The sequence below is a fragment of the Antrostomus carolinensis genome, unplaced genomic scaffold, assembly GCF_000700745.2.
Source record: "Antrostomus carolinensis isolate BGI_N321 unplaced genomic scaffold, ASM70074v2 scaffold34094, whole genome shotgun sequence".
NCBI classification, from domain to species: domain Eukaryota; kingdom Metazoa; phylum Chordata; class Aves; order Caprimulgiformes; family Caprimulgidae; genus Antrostomus; species Antrostomus carolinensis.
In genome coordinates this window covers 1267-19859 of record NW_010310704.1, presented here as the reverse complement: position 1 = coordinate 19859, position 18593 = coordinate 1267, and the positions used below count along the sequence as shown (strand labels likewise).

General features: G+C 39.0%; 1 protein-coding gene across 1 annotated transcript in view; it reads right to left on the bottom strand.

Moving 5' to 3' along the window:
* Positions 1-13189, bottom strand: part of RAI14 (retinoic acid induced 14) — a 19836-nt gene extending 6647 nt beyond the window's left edge. Inside the window, exons 1-9 of the mRNA XM_010166512.2 lie at positions 13087-13189; positions 11296-11360; positions 8530-8587; positions 8015-8085; positions 5632-5738; positions 3194-3372; positions 2482-2510; positions 1423-1509; positions 674-792 (exon numbers count right to left, since the gene is read on the bottom strand). Coding sequence (XP_010164814.2) covers positions 674-792; positions 1423-1509; positions 2482-2510; positions 3194-3372; positions 5632-5738; positions 8015-8085; positions 8530-8587; positions 11296-11360; positions 13087-13189 — 818 coding nt within the window. The remainder of the gene's footprint in view (positions 1-673; positions 793-1422; positions 1510-2481; positions 2511-3193; positions 3373-5631; positions 5739-8014; positions 8086-8529; positions 8588-11295; positions 11361-13086) is intronic.
* Between the last annotated feature and the right edge of the window lie 5404 nt (positions 13190-18593).

The window sequence follows — 18593 nt, the reverse complement described above, 5'->3', positions numbered from 1 at the left end:
GAGACACCAAAAAAAACCACTTTCACAGAAAGCAGATGAAAAGCTGGACAGTTCACCAAAAAGAAGTACAGACAATATAGATCTTGCTGGATAAAGCCTGGCGAAGTGAGTTTCTTCTATTTCTGAGGACTTGTTTAAGTGTAGCATGTGGCTGGTATTTCAAAATCTGCTAAAGCCGTTCAAGTTCCATTGTGAAATTCTCATTAAATGTTAATGAAATATGGGCAACTATCTCATAGACAGATTGGAAGACTGCAGCCCCTTTGATAAATAATAGCGATATAGTGTAATGTATTAAAAAAAAAAGAAACTTCAATATTGTAAGGTAAAGATCAGACAGAACACACACAACCATTTCCTTGACTTTTTTGGTGAAAGGGTCTCTACTTTTTGCCTGGCACAAAACCGTGCACTTTGCTGGTATAAGGTAATGAGCTGTCACAGCATTAACACTTTCATAACTGTATTCCTAAATAATAACTGATTTATGAACAATTCTGTTTACATATTCAGTAAACATTAAAATAATCCACATTTTCTTTATAAATTACACTGAAATAGATTTGGATTCCTTTTTGTTCCTAAAACTCAGCTAATTAATTCACAGGAGACTCTGCAGTCAGCAAAACAGAGTATTAAGCAAAATAGATTATTAAGATACTATACTTTCCTTCTGTAAGCTTCATAAGAACAGAAAACTGATACCTTGCACACTTGATCAGCAAAGAAAGCCTGCCCTTTTCCAGTCATGGGAGTTGAAGTTGATGAGTGTGGAGAGGACAAATCACTAAGCTGTAAAAGATTTTATATAAATAGGTACGTACACATAACTACCTCTCTAACGTGTGCCCATATATATGTATGCACACACACATTAAAGTGTACCTTTCCCTGCACTAACGTAAGTCACAGCTCTAGGTTAGTTTCAAAGAACAGATCTAATTCAGTGCTTTTCTGAGTCAGTATTACATATGCAGTGTAGCTGTTATACAGGTAACATTTCAGTTTAACATTAAACCTAACTTAAATTGCCTTTTGATACTATATAAATCTATTTATTTTACTTTCAAATGTATATATGTACATAACAGTGTGTACATATACATGTATAATTAAACTATACATAATTATTTACTTATGGATGTTAGCAAAACCAGAAGACATTCAACTTTAGATGGAAGAACCAACTGTACAGTAAAATTTGTATAGTTGTATCTTAGACCATGCTGTATTTGTTTTTTTGCTTAGTTAACCTAACCAATATGTGCTTTCATGGTGTCATTCTAATGTCAGAAAAACTACTCATGGTAAGACAGGCATATACAATAACACTGACAGAGCAAATCCAGCCCACATCATTCACATGATATTCAAAATGCTTTTCACCCCCTAAAAGCATCTCAGAATTGGTCTTTTCTTTACCTGCATAGGACTGATAGGAGGAGGTGGGGCTTTGCGTTTTTTTGGAGTTCCACTTCTTTCTGAACTTAATTTAGAGCCTTGATCATGCTGAAAGTTTCACCAGCCAGAAAAGGTAGGTTTGTTAGTTTGGTTAGTAAAGTCTGAGCAAGTTGTTTTATTTTAAAAAAAAATTAAAATATTCCCACATTAATATAAACTTTAGCAGCTCATGCAGTGCCTTATTTTTTTTTTCTATGTAAAGATTACATCTCTATTAACACAAAGTTATTAAACATGCCTGACAATAAGAATCTGCCCCTTTATAATCCATGCTTCAGTGAAAACAAACAAGATTTAGTGAAAAAGCAAAAGCTGACAACAGGTTTAGCACTAGTGGTCTTAAATACTCCCATTCATACATAGTCCAGTCATTACATTCTTAATGGCTATTGCCTCTCCTCTCCACCAACTTCTGCCTTAGCTCCCAGAAAAACCCACTCAGAGAAGGAATGAACCAGTGCATTGCTTTGCACCCTTGTCCACTCTCCAGCCACCAGCAGCTCTACAAAGTCTCCTTGCACTCCCAGATATGATACTAAATAAAAAACCTAAGAAACTAATTTAATTGCCTAAATCTGATAGAATTCTCACAGGTTGGGGTCTCTAGTACAATGGAACCAGGGATTACCTTCAATTATATGTTTTGGAAACAGGGAACTTTTCTAGATCATCTTCTCTACAGTTTAAAAAGATAGGGAATCCAAAAGCCAAGCTCCTGTATTACACATGAGAAAAGTGGCGTATCTTCCTGGCACACATGTGCACATACACACACGCCTTCCCTTCCTTTTCTCACTGAGGGTGCTGACTGCTGCTACAGACAGAAGCTAAATCTAAAAGCGATGTTTCTGAAACACATTTCTTAAATAAGCAACAAAAATCTTTCACATTAGAGAGTAGTCAATGGCAGTGCACCTCACAGTGACATTTACCAGTGCTTCTAGTCATGTCAATTACTGTTTTTTCTGAAGTTACAAGCCTATATAGCCCAAGTGTTTTTAAAACCAAAAGGACAAATACCTGCTTTGCTTTTGCTGGTGACTTTGTATCTGTGAAGCAGAAAAGAAGTGGAATTAAGAACAGCTATCACAGGAAAAGTTACTTACCATTTCTAATCCATCTCTCAGCTCCACTTCCCACATCATAAACACTTTGGTTTTTGAATCCCTGTCTCAAATCTGAAAAATATACTTTAATTCCCAAATTCCATTTGAATGATATCCTTTCTCTGCTGCTTTTTCGGTTTCATATAGAGATAAAATCTGAAGGACCGTGGCAATCCTTATTCTACTATAGTCTCACACCATTCTTGCACTTTAGTTTTCTACTTTAGAAATTTGTCTTAGTTTGGCCATAAACCCCTCTGCCTGCATTAGTTCCTTCTTCAACCCCTCCACTGAGGAGATATACATTCCACTTACTTACTCTTTCACATAATAAAAAAGGATCTATTCCAAATTGTATGCAAGACTTCATGAAGCTGCTACATCAGTTTACCTTTTCTTTCTCCGAAACACGTCTTTTTGCCTCGCTCAGTGCTTTATCTCATGCTAAATATCACCATCTATGCAAAGACTGCATTTTCCTGCTTTTGGGAAGCCTCAGCCACACCATCTTGAAGATGACTTTTTAAATTTTTCAGGTTACCTTATAAAGTAAATTTGTTCATTGCTAAACATACACGTAGCCAGTTCAAGAAGCAACAATCTGCAAATCGGCATCTCTTACGTACCCACATCCTGAGATAACTTTGATGACAGGAGATTCTGGATCCCTGTATTCTCAGAGAGCTTGGAGTAATGCAGGGCATTCTGTCCAAAGACATCTACTAAACTGACATCTGCACCTTTCCTAAGGAAGGCTTCCACTATGTTAAAGTTACCAGCTTCACAAGCCATCATCAAAGCAGTTCTGGACAAAACAAAACACACACGGAGTAAGTGTCAAAAGTGTACTCTCTAAGCAGCAGCTCATTTTTTCAGGAAAAAAGTGTGACAGTTATTGTGCAATAAAGTCCCAGATTTTATCAGTATGTCTATTGACACATACATGTAACTGTTGTTTCTCCTTACAAACCCTACCTGCCCCTCATCGTCTTCCCAACACTCCCCAGCTGGACCTTCTCCAAAGACCTGGCATGGCATGCTTTGCACAGGTCTCCAAACATTTCTAAATGGGTTCCTGAGGCTAAGAGGCAAGTCATAGATAGAAAGGGCTCCAGGACAAAATCAGACTATAATATCTCACTGTCAAACTCCAATTACAGCTCTGCAAGCAGTGGTAAAACATTAAAGCATTTATTTCATCGCCGCTATCCTTCACATGTTGCTTTTAAGACAAAATAGACAAACAGATTTCAACCAAAAAGCCAAACAAATCTCAAAGCTCTTCAGTGAGACTGAGGGATGGGTTTGACCTCAAATGCTGATCTACTCTCAGTCATTAAGTCACAATCAATTCCTTTTCCAACACAGGGCAGCTAGACAGTGCCAGATCCAAGAGTAAGAGTATTATTCAGAAGGAGTGTTTTCCTAACAGGTTGTATCTGTTTTTCTCAATAACTTGAAGGGGTCATAACAGATGTACAGAATAATCACAAACATACAGAAAACTCCACCTTTCAAGCTTGCTCTAGAACTGCTTTACTGCTTGGGTATAATTTTCCCTTCTCAACGTGAAACCATGCCTAAGAGGCTGGCCAAGTTCACTAGCAAACACATTCCTCAGTGCAGATATGAAAACTGAAAAGTTACTACAGGGATAATATTTACTAAATATTAAGAAAATAATTTCACTGATTAATTAAACATACTCTCTGTAATGGGTGAGCCCTGGAGAAGTGACGGCTGTTGCAGTGCTGTGCTAAAAAGTAGTGCTGAGTGGCAACTTGGATAACACCTCCAGAGTCACAGAGATGATTTTAGACTACCAAAATTATTCACTTAGTCTGGACGAGACAGGAAATTAGAAATGCCATTTTCAAAGGTTATCCCCTTCCTCTCCCAATAAGGTTTCTCCTTTTTCAGTAAAAACTTAACCACTTTTGTGAACACAAAATGCAAGAGTAGTCACTCTCCTTGCCAGAAGGAAAGTGACAAGTAAAATGGTATATCTCATGTTATATAATTTTGTTTCTACACAGACTACTTTCTTAAAAAAGAAAACACAAAAATGGAAGTCTGTCCTATCTATTACAGAAATGCTTCAATCCAGTTAAACTAGCAACACTTAACACCGTCTGTTGATTAAACAGTATGAGAATGAGGGGAAGGCTGAGGTCTCAGAGTGGGCACCATCTCAGTTTCAAAGAGCCAATAAGGCCATTCAAATCAAAGAGGATGACAGAGGGGTTTTCTTTAAATAACTTAAGACAAAGAGTGCGCTAATAAACTTTGAACTAATAAAAAACAAGTTAGGGCCCAGTCTTATCATCCTAGGTGCTGCCAAAGAACAGTATGAGTATTGTATCACATACAATAATCAGGATTGCTATCAAGTTTAAGTGCCAAGCCTTCTCAGCATCCTGCTTTACCTTCACAGGTTAACCAACTGTTTATAAAACAGTCCATAATTTTAAAAAACTCTTGATCTTCATCAGTATCATCAAAACAAGTGATGGTACTTTTTAAAAACTGTCCTCTGACAGAAACACTATGTATTAATGCAATAAATCTCCAAATGGCACCTTCTAAGATGACAGCACCTCCACCATACAGCTTTACTGTATTTTTCTCTTGCTGATAAGGCTACACTATGGTAGAAAAAAAGAATCCTCCACAGATGTTGCTCCCATGCAATAGCTTTAGGATATAAGTGGAGAAACTAACTCAGTCCAAGAAGAGAGCAGCATTTAAAACTGGGACATGTACAAAGTGATGTGTGGCTAAGTTCTATCCATCAGATTCTTGTAGGAATTGTTTCAAAATGGGATTTACTGCTCTAGTAGCCTAAGGTAAATCTTACAGGCACATCTAGTTTTATAGTTGCATAGTTTCTGTTTCACCTTTCCCTTTAGGCAGAATTCTGCAAGCCTTCTCAACAATCAGGATATGCTGTCTAGTACAGAAGGCATTATTTCACCTAACAACAACTATTTTGGGAAGGATTTGAGAAGAAAGCTTCCTTTGACAGCCAGCCTTGGGGAAGAATTAACATGTTAACCTGCTGTACCTTCCATTTTTATCCCTGGTGTTGATGTCTGCTCCATGATCCAGAAGGTACTTGCAGACTTCTGTATGACCATTTTGCACTGCAAGCAGCAGAGGTATGTTCCCATCCTACGAATGCATTTAAAGAAACGATGAACAATAATCATCCACTTACAAATATCACTCTGAGATTTAAAGGTCAGCTATGAATTTTATTTCTATGTAACACAAATGAGACACTATCAGTACATTTCTCTCATGTACCGTAAACATAGCTGGGTTTACTTCAATTCCTTTCTTGACCACTGGGGATGCAAAGCACTAGGAGTAGGCCTGCTTTTTGCCATCTGTACTCACTTTGCTGTTCACTTAATGCTGTAACATGACAATTTTGGAACTACTCAATACTTTCAAGCAGCTCCGCAACAAAAATGACAATTTTAACTGAGCACAAGACAAAAATACAACATTTCATATAATCACAGAATAACTTAGTTGGAAGATACCTTCAGAGGTCATCTGGAGTTTCTGCCCCTTTGCTCTCAATCCAAAGCTATGCAAACTGCAAGTTACAGTACGTTGCTCAGAGACTTGCCCAGTCACTTTTTGAGTATCTCCAAAGGCAGAGACACCATGACACCTCTGGGTACTTTTTTTTCCCTAGTACCTTACTGGAATTTCCTCATTAGGTCCACCGCCCAAATTCTGACCACTGCTTCTCATCATTTTGTCATGCCCCTCTGAGGCTGGTCTGGCTCCATCTTCCCTATGATAAACTATGATGTAGATAAGGACTTTTTTTTAAGATACTCCTACAGAATCACAGAATGTCAGGGATTGGAAGGGACCTCTGGAGATCATCCAGTCCCATCCCCCTGCTGGAGCAGGAACCTAAATGAGATCACACAGGAAGGCATCCAGGCGGGTCTTGAATGTCTCCAGAGAAGGAGACTCCACAACCTCCCTGGGCAGCCTGTTCCAGGGCTCTGTCACCCTCACTGTAAAGAAGTTTCTTCTCAAGTTTAAGCGGAACCTCCTGTGTTCCAGCTCACACCCATTGCCCCTTGTCCTACCATTGGGCATCACTGAGAAGAGCCTGGCTCCATCCTCCTGACATTCGCCCTTAACATAGTTGTAAACATTAATTAGGTCTCCCCTCAGCCTCCTCTTCTCCAAGCTAAAGAGACCCAGCTCCCTCAGCCTTTCCTCATCAGGGAGATGCTCCACTCCCGTCATCATCTTGGTAGCTCTGCACCGGACCCTCTCAAGCAGTTCCCTGTCCTTCTTGAACTGTGGGGCCCAGAACTGGACACAATATTCCAGATGCGGCCTCACCAGGGCAGAGTAGAGGGGGAGGAGAACCTCTCTTGACCTACTAACCACACCTCTTCTAATGCACCCCAGGATGCCATTGGCCTTCCTGGCCACAAGGGCACAGTGCTGGCTCATGGTCATCCTGCTGTCCACCAGGTCTCCCAGGTCCATTTCCCCTACACTGCTCTCTAGTAGATCATTACCCAACCTACACTGGAACCTGGGATTGTTCTTGCCCAGATGTAACACCCTACACTTGCCCTTATTATATTTCATTAAGTTTTTCTCTGCCCAGCTCTCCAGCCTGTCCAGGTCTTGCTGAATGGCAGCACAGAGACCTAGACACCTACAGAGACCTAGACACCTACTGCCTTCTCAAGACTGAACAAACCTTTTCTATCTTTGAAACGCATCTGCTGAAATTTTAGGTCTAATCTCTGTGACAGATTTTTTTATTAGAAAGACCACATAAGGAGATAGATCCAAACCAAAAACAGACAAACACAAAAGTTTAAATATTTTTATGCCTTCTTCCCCCCCACCCCGCCATCTTTTGTGCCTCACTTCTGTCAGGTCCACTCCTGTTATTATCAGAGGGTTTTCTATCAGGCACCTGCATCATTCCCAAAAATCAATCCAGTTGTTTGTAGACATTTCATCATAGTAAAGCAGTGTCCCTGAGCCTTCAGACTACATCAAGTATATTTTTTCCCCTCAGGCTTGTAAAGCTCTGGTTGAACTTTGTGGGCATTTCACAGCAGTTGGCCATATAATGGGCCTTTTCCAAAGCCTACTGGAGCCAATGGAAAGATTTTTAATCATGTTTTGAATATATCAGAATTTATTCTAGCGACTTGTACCAATGCCTCAATTCAACCAGTAGCAAATCCTGCCACTACTATATTAGATTGTGAAGTACTTCCCCACCTCTGCTATGGCAGGCTGCAAAAGGAACTTCCCCTACCAGAGAAATCCAAGCAGAAATAAACACACAGTATTGCTTTGAACTGCTGCACTTGAGACTGACTGGAATGGTGGGTGGTAAAAGCTCTGAAGTGTCCCAGGTATACAATGGGAGAAGAGGTACGTACCAAATCTTTGACGTTAACTGGGCATTTGCATTCACACAGAAGCTGAACTGCCTGAAGACAACCACATGCAGCTAAAAAAAAGGAAAAAAAAAAAATGAGTATGAAAGTCCATTAAACCTCATTTTCAAATCTGCGTTCCACACTTCCACTTGCAATACTCCAGCATTATTATTAATTAACAAATTAATTAACAAATGCAATACTCCAGCATTATTATTAATTAACAAATTAAACTGTATTTATGTTTTAAGAAGGAAGGGGAAGAAGGCTAAAATTAAGAACATCAAGTTGTGTGCAGAAATACAACAGATATTCATGGTCCAAATTAGCACGAGAAGATACAATCTTTAAAGACTGAAATCAAAATCAACTTAATCTTAAGTATCCCAATGGCTCTGCACTTGCAAATATGAAGTTAGTATGTAATTAGAACCTAAAAATCTCCACCAGTCTGAAGAGCTAGGAATATCAAGCACAAAAAATTAGACAGTACAAGCTTGTAACGATGAAGTTACCTGCATAATGTAAAGCTGTTTTCCCAGAATTGTCAGTGCTCTCTGTTGGACATTTACTCTGCACAGTTCAATAAGGAGAAGGGAAAAAAACAAAACAAAACAAAAAAACAATTAGAGAAACACCAAGAAAATAAAACATATTTGAGGCTAAGCACAGAGCACTGAACATCTTTCAGAAAAGTTTTATGAGCTACTCCAGAAAAGAACATTGAAGAAAGGCACAGCTTTCCTCTCTATCAAACTAGTCTCTCCTTTCTTGGTACCAGCTTATACTGAAGCCATAGGAAATGTACATGGTGAGAGAGATATCCCTAAAAAATGTTATCTTTTGGACCAATTTAAATCGGGAAATAAAAACGGAAAGAAACTCTCTCCCTTGCCTCAGAAAAGCTTTTTTTTTTTTTTTAATATATATTACAGTAAAAGATAAAGCAACCACATCCTAAGGTAATTAGTCTTGCATTATTTCTATCCAAGGCAGTAAGGCTTCATTTGCATGAAGCCTTACTGCCTTGCTTCAAGCATCAACAAACCAATTATATTCTCGTATATCAAAACTCTGTTTCTTTCATATATCAAAATCTATACTCTTTTATATCAAAAATGATTCTATTAATCTATTTTGTGGCATTATAAGCCACCAGCTACTACTGATCAACCTAGACCTCAAAGTAATAAATAATAATAAAAAATAATTCAAAACTTTATCAAGATTTGTTTTGGTACAGAAGATTTTAGTTTTAGTTTACAGCAAAGAAAGACAATTACAGAATCATAGAATCATTTACTTTGGAAAAGACCTTTTAAGATCATCAAGTCTGACCATAAACCTAACACTGCCAAGTCCATCACTAAGCCACATCCCTAAGCACCACATCCACATGTCTTTTAAATACCTCCAGGGATGGTGACTCCACCACTTCCCTGGGCAGCCTGTTCCAATGCTTGACAACACTTTCAGTGAAGAAATTTTTCCCAATATCCAATCTAAATTTCCCCTGGTGCAACTTGAGGCCATATCCTCACTTGTTACTTGGTTGAACAGACCAACCCCCACCTTGCTGCACCCTCCTTTCACACAGTTGTAAAGATCTATAAGGTCTCCCCTCAGCTTCCTTTTCTCCAGGCTTAACAATCCCAGCTCCCTCAGCTGCTCCTCATAATACTTGTGCTCTACACCCTTCACCAGCTTTGTGGTCTTCTCTGGACTCAAGAAAATATGACTAAAATAATGGGCTTCTAAAATACAAAAGTTAGAGCTCCTGACTTTTAAATGTAGCACTGCCTCCAACACTTTTAGGATTTTCTAGGAAAAACAGGTTCGCATATAATACCACATTCTGTAACAAAAATTTCAAGATCCTGCCTGTGTGAAATAATTATTCAGCCTGTTTTAATTCAACTCCAGCATGTCAAGATTACACATTCCTCAGGCATACAGTTTATATCATCAATCTGGTCCACAGAAGCAAGAAAGCAATCCAAAGAGCATGAATTATTGGAGAATATTACTAATGGGTTTGCACTTACGAACATATTTACAGATACGCATATTGTAATAAAATTAGCAAAATATCAAAAAAGCACTCTGTGGTTCTAAGTTGGTAAGTGAATGGGCAGCAGATATTTGTTATTAAACACCCATGTAGTTGCAGAGTTGATCATGCTGTTGCATGTGATACCATCAGTGACAGCTTGATGTCACTGTTCATGCTGTAAATGTGTTTGTTAGAAGTAGATACTTGCAATGAAATATGGAAAAGGGGAGCCTCAGTGGTTAATGACAACCCTTTCCAGGTGTGGAGGAACAGGGGACTCAGTTTGCCACGAGTATGGAGGTGGGAATTGGTGAAACTGGACCCAGTATTGTCAGAGACATTGACCGAAGTCAGCCACAGGACAATTGGAGAGCCTTGAGGTAACCAGGAAAAGGCAATTTAGAGACTGGGATATAGGATCCATTCTCCTTCTGTATCACTGCATTTATGCAGGGTTATTATTCATTATTTCATTTGTAGTCTGAGCCACATACTGATAACTCCAAACTCCTAAAAATCTCACCTCCACCAAAACTGACCTGGCTTTCTGAAATGAAGCTGAGATGGACGGTGCCTCTCCTTGCTTACTAACACACATGTTCAGCCTCAACACCATGAGAATCTTCACTTCATCCTCACTTTTGTTTGTTGTTTTTTTTTTTTCTTTTCTTTCCACTCCCTTTCTAACCCCTCATTCCTTTGCCTCATTTCACTGAGGATTCAGTGTTTTCACGTTTTAGCATCTAAACTACTTTGGTTTCTTTTCCCTTTAACTTTATACTTGATAAACATTTCTACAGCCAACAGCAGACAGAAAGCATTCCAGTGGAAAAGTATCAAAATTCCCCCAGAACTGAAAAAATCCTTTTCCCCATACCTCTTAACCCATCTACTCCCAAGCCACCCAACAACACAGACAAAACACAGGAAGTTAGACAGAAGCTACAACTTGCTTGAAACCCAACTCTGCTATGTCAGATCAGCTGCACATGGGAAACTGTATTTGTGGACCACTCAGGGAAGATAACACACTGTTTTCTATCATCCATTTGCAGTGCCTAAAAGATCTTTAAACTCAAGCACCTCTCTTGCTTGCAAGTAGAAAGGACAACAGTATAGGAGTGTGATGCAGATTATTAGCAGCAAATGTGTCAGTATCTAATGGAATCAATCTAGAGGAACAAAAGGAAAATTTCAAAAATAAGCATTAATTCAATTTTTACTTTACCTGAAGTAACCTCTTAATGCAATCAGGGTGGCTGTTCTTTGCTGCAAGATGTAAAGCGCTGTGCCCTAAATGAATAAAAGCAAAGCAAATTAAGTATTCAATCATATCAAAGCACAGGAATAAACTCTTCCATGATGAAGGCAAAACTTTAAACTATCCATCTTGTTCCTTCCATGCCACATGAAAAGTAAAGATAGAGAAAATAAAATAAAACCCCAGATTAATCAGAACGTATTTACCACAGACTGTTGTTCAAGCAGGTAACAGAATAGTCTTAATGTCTAGCTTCATATAAAGAAATGACATAAGCATTGCATCAGACTATACCTTGGCAGAAGTAAGTCCAAGGTTGCACAGTTATGTTTTGTTTCTTAAAAAACAGTTTTCCTGTATTATTCAGGCTCCCTTGCAGAGAAACGTCTGTTAAGTGTCTTGATGATTTCTTACATTTGGCAATGAAGCCAGAGCAAAACCAGTCAAATTCACTAGCTACCACTACAATTAATTTGTATCATCTGTGGAATGCACATAGAACAGGACTCAGAACACAGGCCTACTTCAGTTTGCATCTCATAGATTGCCTTTTCTGTTAGTTTATTTACCATCTGTGAGCTCATATTTAGCTATGGAATACAGTGATTTACTGACTATGGATTTATGATGAAAGACTGCAGTCTCTCCTCTAGTTTCATCTCACAGAGCATCTGAAAAATTAAAGAGGCCAAGACAGCAAAAGAAAAAATTATCCATGTATCTGAGAACAGAAGGAGCTAAGATTTAGTACTCTATAAAGAGCCACTTGTGAGTAGAATCTCACTGTAAATAAAGTGACTATTACAGACAAGGCTTTCCTTAATGAATACTGGGTTGACGCTCTCAGGTGAGAGCTGGAAACCTCTTATCATCCAAGCAACTAATAAATCCTGAGGCAAAATGAGTTATGAATTCTGAATAATAGCCTGTATCAGGTACATATATTCTCTTATCATTACATACAATCTGAATGCTGCTTCTAGTATCGCAGACACTTCCTTATAGAGGCAAATCATTTCCATGCATGACAGAAATTCCCTGAGGCTGCTACTGGTGGCTAAAACAGAACCCATGAGCCCAACATGTACACATCATTACCGAAGAGACAGAAAAGCTGACAGCTCACTCAGGTGACTTGCTATAGCACAGATTCCACAGACAGGTCAACTGAAATCTATTGAGAGTTTGCCAGTTTCAAATTCAGCTGCCATCATTCTCCTACTGAAGTCCTTAAGTCATTAGACTTCTGAGGGCTGAAAGCGCATACTTAATAGCTCTCAGTTTGGTTTTGGCCTGTATCAGGTCTTTTCATATGTCATAATCCAGAGGAAATGTCTTAATGCAACTTCTGTACAGTTAATAGGGTTAATAGCTTAGATACACATAAAAGCAACAAGGAAGATCTTGATTTAACCTATAAAAAGCCTCAAATGAAGTTAACAAAAAGAGCTGGGATAGAGGGATTTTTTTTTTTTAAATTTAAAAATAAATAAAAATTAAGGAACTATTTTGCACCTAGAGTCCACTATAATGTTAACATTTATAGTACTAGGGCTAAAGTTTTTAAGGGCTTTAGAATTTGAATGCTACATGCAGAAAAGCAAAAATGCCTAAACCTGCAAGTGTTACAGCTGCTTTTCCTCCATAGTGTGTGGGGAAAAGCAGTGTTGTCAAATCTGTAGTTGCATTCTGCACAGTAAGAAATATATAGGCAAACTGAGTGTATTATGCTACATGTGTAGGTTCATGGCGGCATACCTGCACCATCTTGGGCTGTCACATCTGCACCATGTGTCACCATGATCCTGAGGCACTCGGCATGCCCCTTCATGGCTGCCAGGTGAAAACTGGAAGAGAGCATTTACATGTCACTTTTTTTTTTTAAATAAGACCTCCTTTCTCTTTCATTCACAAACCAAGTACTGGCAAGTTTTCCCCTCTCTGTCCTTAGATCTTTTGGCATCCCTCCACTGCCTCCCAAGTAGATAATAGCTCTGAAAGTGAGAAGGCACATCAAAAAGTTTTTGTAGTCATGCTTTTAGACAGGCTGCTGTCTCATTAACCCATGCCATATACCTTATGTGCATCTAGTCCCACCCAACTTCTAAACTAACAAATGTCACTAGTGATGTACTATATCCCCACAAAATGCCTGGGCTTGGGAAATTAAAAAATAAAACATTAAAAGTTACTGACTTTGCTCTAATCATTCTAGTTAATTGCGATTTCCCCCTTAAAGTGGACAAAATCTAGTTCCTCTAAAAGGTGATTCAGCTCCTAAATTAAACCAAATCAAGTTCTGCTTCTGCAGTGTCCTTTACAGAGCGCATCTTCCTTCTGTGCAGAGGTGGAAAAACCCACTAGAGAAATCAAAGCTACTGGATATTTGTAAGACTATGCTAAGAGGTGTATTTTTTTTAAGCTTTCAGGTTTTTTTTTCACGTCCAGCACCTGCTTGTTTGAACAGCGGGAAATTGCAGAGATTACCAACCACACTATGGCAGGACACACCTAACAGTATCAATTACCAAAGATGTAATTACAGAACAAACCAAAGAAGTTTTACTGAATTCAAGCCTTTTTACAGATGAAGGTTCATGTTTGACATCCTTGGCGCCTCAAGATTCACAAAAGCAGTCCTATGCTGCTGACTTAATTTTGGTGGGAAGCAAAACTGAAGGAAAAGCTTCTGGAAACAGAGAAGTTTATACCCTCCTGATGCATATTGTGCTAATGTTGGTGAGTCTCAAGACATGGGCACAGTACAGGCAGACATACTGCTTCCCCGTGGGTCCTACTAGTATCAGCTTGATATACAGAGTTGTTTTGCAGCAGGAGTAATGTAAAAAAACAAACTCAAGGCAAAACACTTCCAATTACTATTAAATTACACATGAAAAGTTGAGACCTTCATCAAAACGCCCTAAACTGAAAAAGCCAATATTCCCAGGACGTCTTCTACTATTTTTTAATTTTCAACATCATGCACCCCTATGTTAAGGGGATTTTTCCCCTGGAATCTAAAAGGAACATCACAAATCATGTAGCCGCACCAACTACTGTATTTAAGAGTTTACATTTTGACCAACTGTTTCCTTTAAATGTTAAAACTAACACTGGAAGTTCGGCCTCCCAACCAGGGAAACTGGGAATAACAGGCAGGAATGAAACAGATATTTCTGGCACATAGCATGTGAACTGCAACACTGTGTTTCTCTAAGCCCTGCACTTCTTTGCAGCCTTCTTAAAAACTCAGCAGAGAAAAAGACCTACAGACAAGATCTGGCAAAGGGTAGAGAATTAATCAAAACAGGAATGCTCCTGGAACAGAGTCCTCTATCAAGCACAACAACTACTTCACTTCCTACAAGGAGCCCTTCCACACTGGCTGCTGCTGATTGCAAATGGCAGAGAGGCAGCACTCAAGCTTTGAACCATTCTCTGCAAAGGCAAAAATATCCCGTGTTCTCATCCCCATGCTTACTATGGCTGTACACAAACCGAAGAGTTAACACTTCCAAGAGCACAAAAATCACTGCTGCTGGCTGTGCTCTAGTCATTCAAAATCAAAACTTCATGTACTTGCTGACCGATGCAAAGTTGTGTAAACATTTTTCTTTAGAAGAAGAGGTTTCTCAGGCTCTGGGAAAATGGCTGGGGGAAGGACACAAAAGGAGTCTGAAATTCCAACACCTCCAATTTAGCCAGCACAACATATCAGTAAATACTGAAACACATTCAGATACATTTGTGTAAACACACAATATAATCAAAGCCACTTAAAATATGAAGCATAAATAATGTGGGCACTTGGCTCACTCTCATTGACAATATTAATAAGAATAATAAATACCTGAATAATAACAACAACTTGGCTAAATCTGGGACACTGAGGTTTTATGGACAGACTGTGTAGGATGGTGCCAAGTGCAACATGAATACGCAAGTGCAAAAGAAGTTTTATTTAGATAAAATCAGGCGGCAAAGAAAGCATCAAAGAAAGGAAAAACTTAACCCCTTTCAGGCTACGCACCTAGGAACACATCAGTTCCACCAACACAAACAATTCCCACAGCAGTTCTCAACAAGTCATCACACATGCAGATGCTTTGTTTCATGTGGCCAAAAATATTTTCAAGAAAGGTCTGATTAAATATGTTGCTTCACCCAAACTGATAGGATGAAAGAAACATCATCTGTAAGTAGTACAGGTGGGGTGAAAAATGAGAGAACACATATGAAGGATATCAAGGTTTAATGAGAGCAAAAAAATAGAAGCTATGTGGAGAGTCCCCTGAAAAGAGAAGATGATGAGGTTTAACTCTCAGACATTTTATACTGTGACCTAAGCCAAAAAGCACTGGGCTGTTACAACTCCCTCCCAATTTATTGCTGTGTGTCCCCTCCCTACATCCTTGTACTGCTACGATCTCTCACGTAATCCTGTGGTGAGATGCTTTTTCTTAATAATCTAAAAGCAATTAGGAGGGGAATGGGGGACATGGTTAGTTAGCTGCTGGTTTACTAAACTGAACTGGCTTACCAGGAAAATCAGCTCTGCTCAAGAGAGAGAGAGAGAGAATGACTCTAGACTGGGATGAACCTATTACAGTCATAATTAAGTCAGAGTATTATAGACAGTGCTGGGCAAAAGCTTACCCTTCGGGAGTAATTCTGATTCTAATGGATTTTAAAGGTGATAGCTCCCTGCTTCCCTCCCCCCCCCCCCCCCCCAAAAAAAAAACCCCAACACTATAGTAGTAGACACTGAGGGCTCCTGTGTAGCAAGGGAGGCTCTTGAAACAAAGAAGCCCGTAGGCATTAATTTCAGTACAGAATAACCCTATACTAGCTACATAAACCTTCCTAAAATATTTGAGGCAAAAGCTGCAGGTTTCCAAACAGTGGAGTTCTCACCATCTGGAAGCCTTAAGCAGTGGTGCATTTTACTCGCATCTTTCACGAATAAACTTCCCTCGATATGAAAGCAAACAACTTTTCCTCCCACTTCCTGGTTGTGCAATGACTTAGGCAAACAAAAATAAACATGTAAGGCTTGATTTGGAGCAAGGGCCACACTGAGGGTTAGATTCTCATTCAGCCTAAAATCCCATTTCAACATAGTTCATTTTCCCTTCACAATAGATAAGCCTGTTACTACCACTTGGAGCCATATCTTGATACCCCAGCCTGAATTCATTTGAGATAGATTTCTTTTATTGCTGTAAAACATTTCCATTCTTCCTGAGGGGCAGGATGGTCTTTTATTATTGTCTCCAGACCTTTCAGTGGAGCAGAGGAGCAGCTACCCTTCCCAGTGGTTTTCTCATTAGATCCAGAAATTAAGCAAGTCAGCATGCGAGACCCACCTCTGCAGGATCTGATCAGTTGGTTCACACTGCTTTTTCCTACTCTTCTTCCTATGATACCCGAGTTTTCCTACAGGTCTCACAACTACTCAGTCCTTAACAAGCTAAAGTAAAAAATGATGTTATTTGGGAGGAACACAAAGCCCAGTTGGAGTAAACAGTCCTCGAGAATAAGAGTGAACACATAGCAAAATTTAATCAGATTTGGGGTCAAGCAGAGAACAGCTACAAGGCTGTCACTTCAAAGTCCTGTCAAGACCTCAAATTTCCTGACCAGAAATGTCACTCGAATAACATTTTCAAGTGTACTGATAGAGAGGTGCTTTTTATGAATGCTTGGTGACTGAACAGGGTGGACAGCTGTGTATGACATCCCTGAGATAGTTATAAACAGTAGATTTCTGACCGATAAGAGATGTCAACTAGTGAAGCACTTAAAACCGTGCTAAACAAGCCCACCCCTTATTCTGGGCAAAGGATCTTTTTCCACCTTTTGGTTATAAGCTAGCAAGGGAATGGAGGCTTTTTCAGTGTCTGACAGAGCCCACAAGTTCAGATAAAGCTGGTCTTTGCTAAAAGGCGGAGAAAGAGCATTTTAAGAAATCATTTAAATGCCAGACAGTCTAACTCAAACAGAAAAGGGCTGTAATTTTTACTACTTAGCTCACATAAAACATTTCTTCACAAGTCATTTCACTTACAGGTAGAACAGAATTAACCCATGTGTAGAGGTTAGACTTATAAAAACTAAGCTAATTGAGCTTGCTAAGGTGGTGTTAGCTATAAGACATGGATCTGTCGTATCCAGGTTCTCAGCTTAACCATTTGCTCAGACACATCCTGCAAAGCTGAGTACAGTCCTCTCACTGAATGCTATTTTGACAGCTGGCTTAAAACAACTGGGTGGTCCATATATCTAGGGAAAATACCACAAAAGTAGAGTGGAACATGATAAAATAAGAAAAAATAAATATGAAGTCTTAATTTAAGACAGTAACCTTCTAAGCACGAAATTTTCATCTGTGAAATGAAAAATAAGGAAAAAAAAAAAATAGAGCAGAAAAATTACACCAAATCAGGGGGCTCCATCTCCATTTGGCAAGGTCACACTCCAGAGGTTGGTTTTTTTTTGGGGGCAGAATTAGCATTCTCTGTAACACAGTTTTCCCCAGGGCCTGACACCAGTATGACACGTTACTTACTAAATTCCAAAGCAAATAAAGAACATGGTTGAATTATGGACGTTAAGTGAATATTGTATTTGCTATTTTCTATTATGACAAATATGGAACAAAGTCAAGCTTATATGCAAGCGTATAATACTATTGTTCTCTGTCATTTAAAACTGAGTGCTCTGAAAATATTTCAAGTGCAAGAATGTTTGAAATACACTATGAACTCACATATACTCATTGTCAAGGTTTATTTTGAGTAAAAACATCCCTCCTCAAGGCAGATAATTCTTCTTCATTTTCTAATGTACGTCAACTCTTTGTTGACTTTTAAAAAGTCCGATTTGTCTGCCAACAGTTTGATGATTTATAGTTTCCCAACTGACCAATACCTTCACACGAATAAACAAAAATGATAAAGATACAGAGCTGCCTGGAGTCTTTGTAAACTGACTAAAAAAAATCCAGAAATGGAAGATAGACAAACTTTGCTGCTACCAGATCAGACAGGCAAGCAATTCGCCAGCTATCTCAGTCAGAAAGAGATCCTCACTGATAACCTGGCTGATTTCTGCACTGACTTCGCTTATACACATTATGGAGGCAGCAGCTAGCTTACAGTGTCTATTATCCCTCAAAGGCTCAATTCTCACTTCAATAACAACAAGCAAAAATAAACACATTAGATGATCTGGCTTTTGATTGTTTTCCACCACAGGCAGCA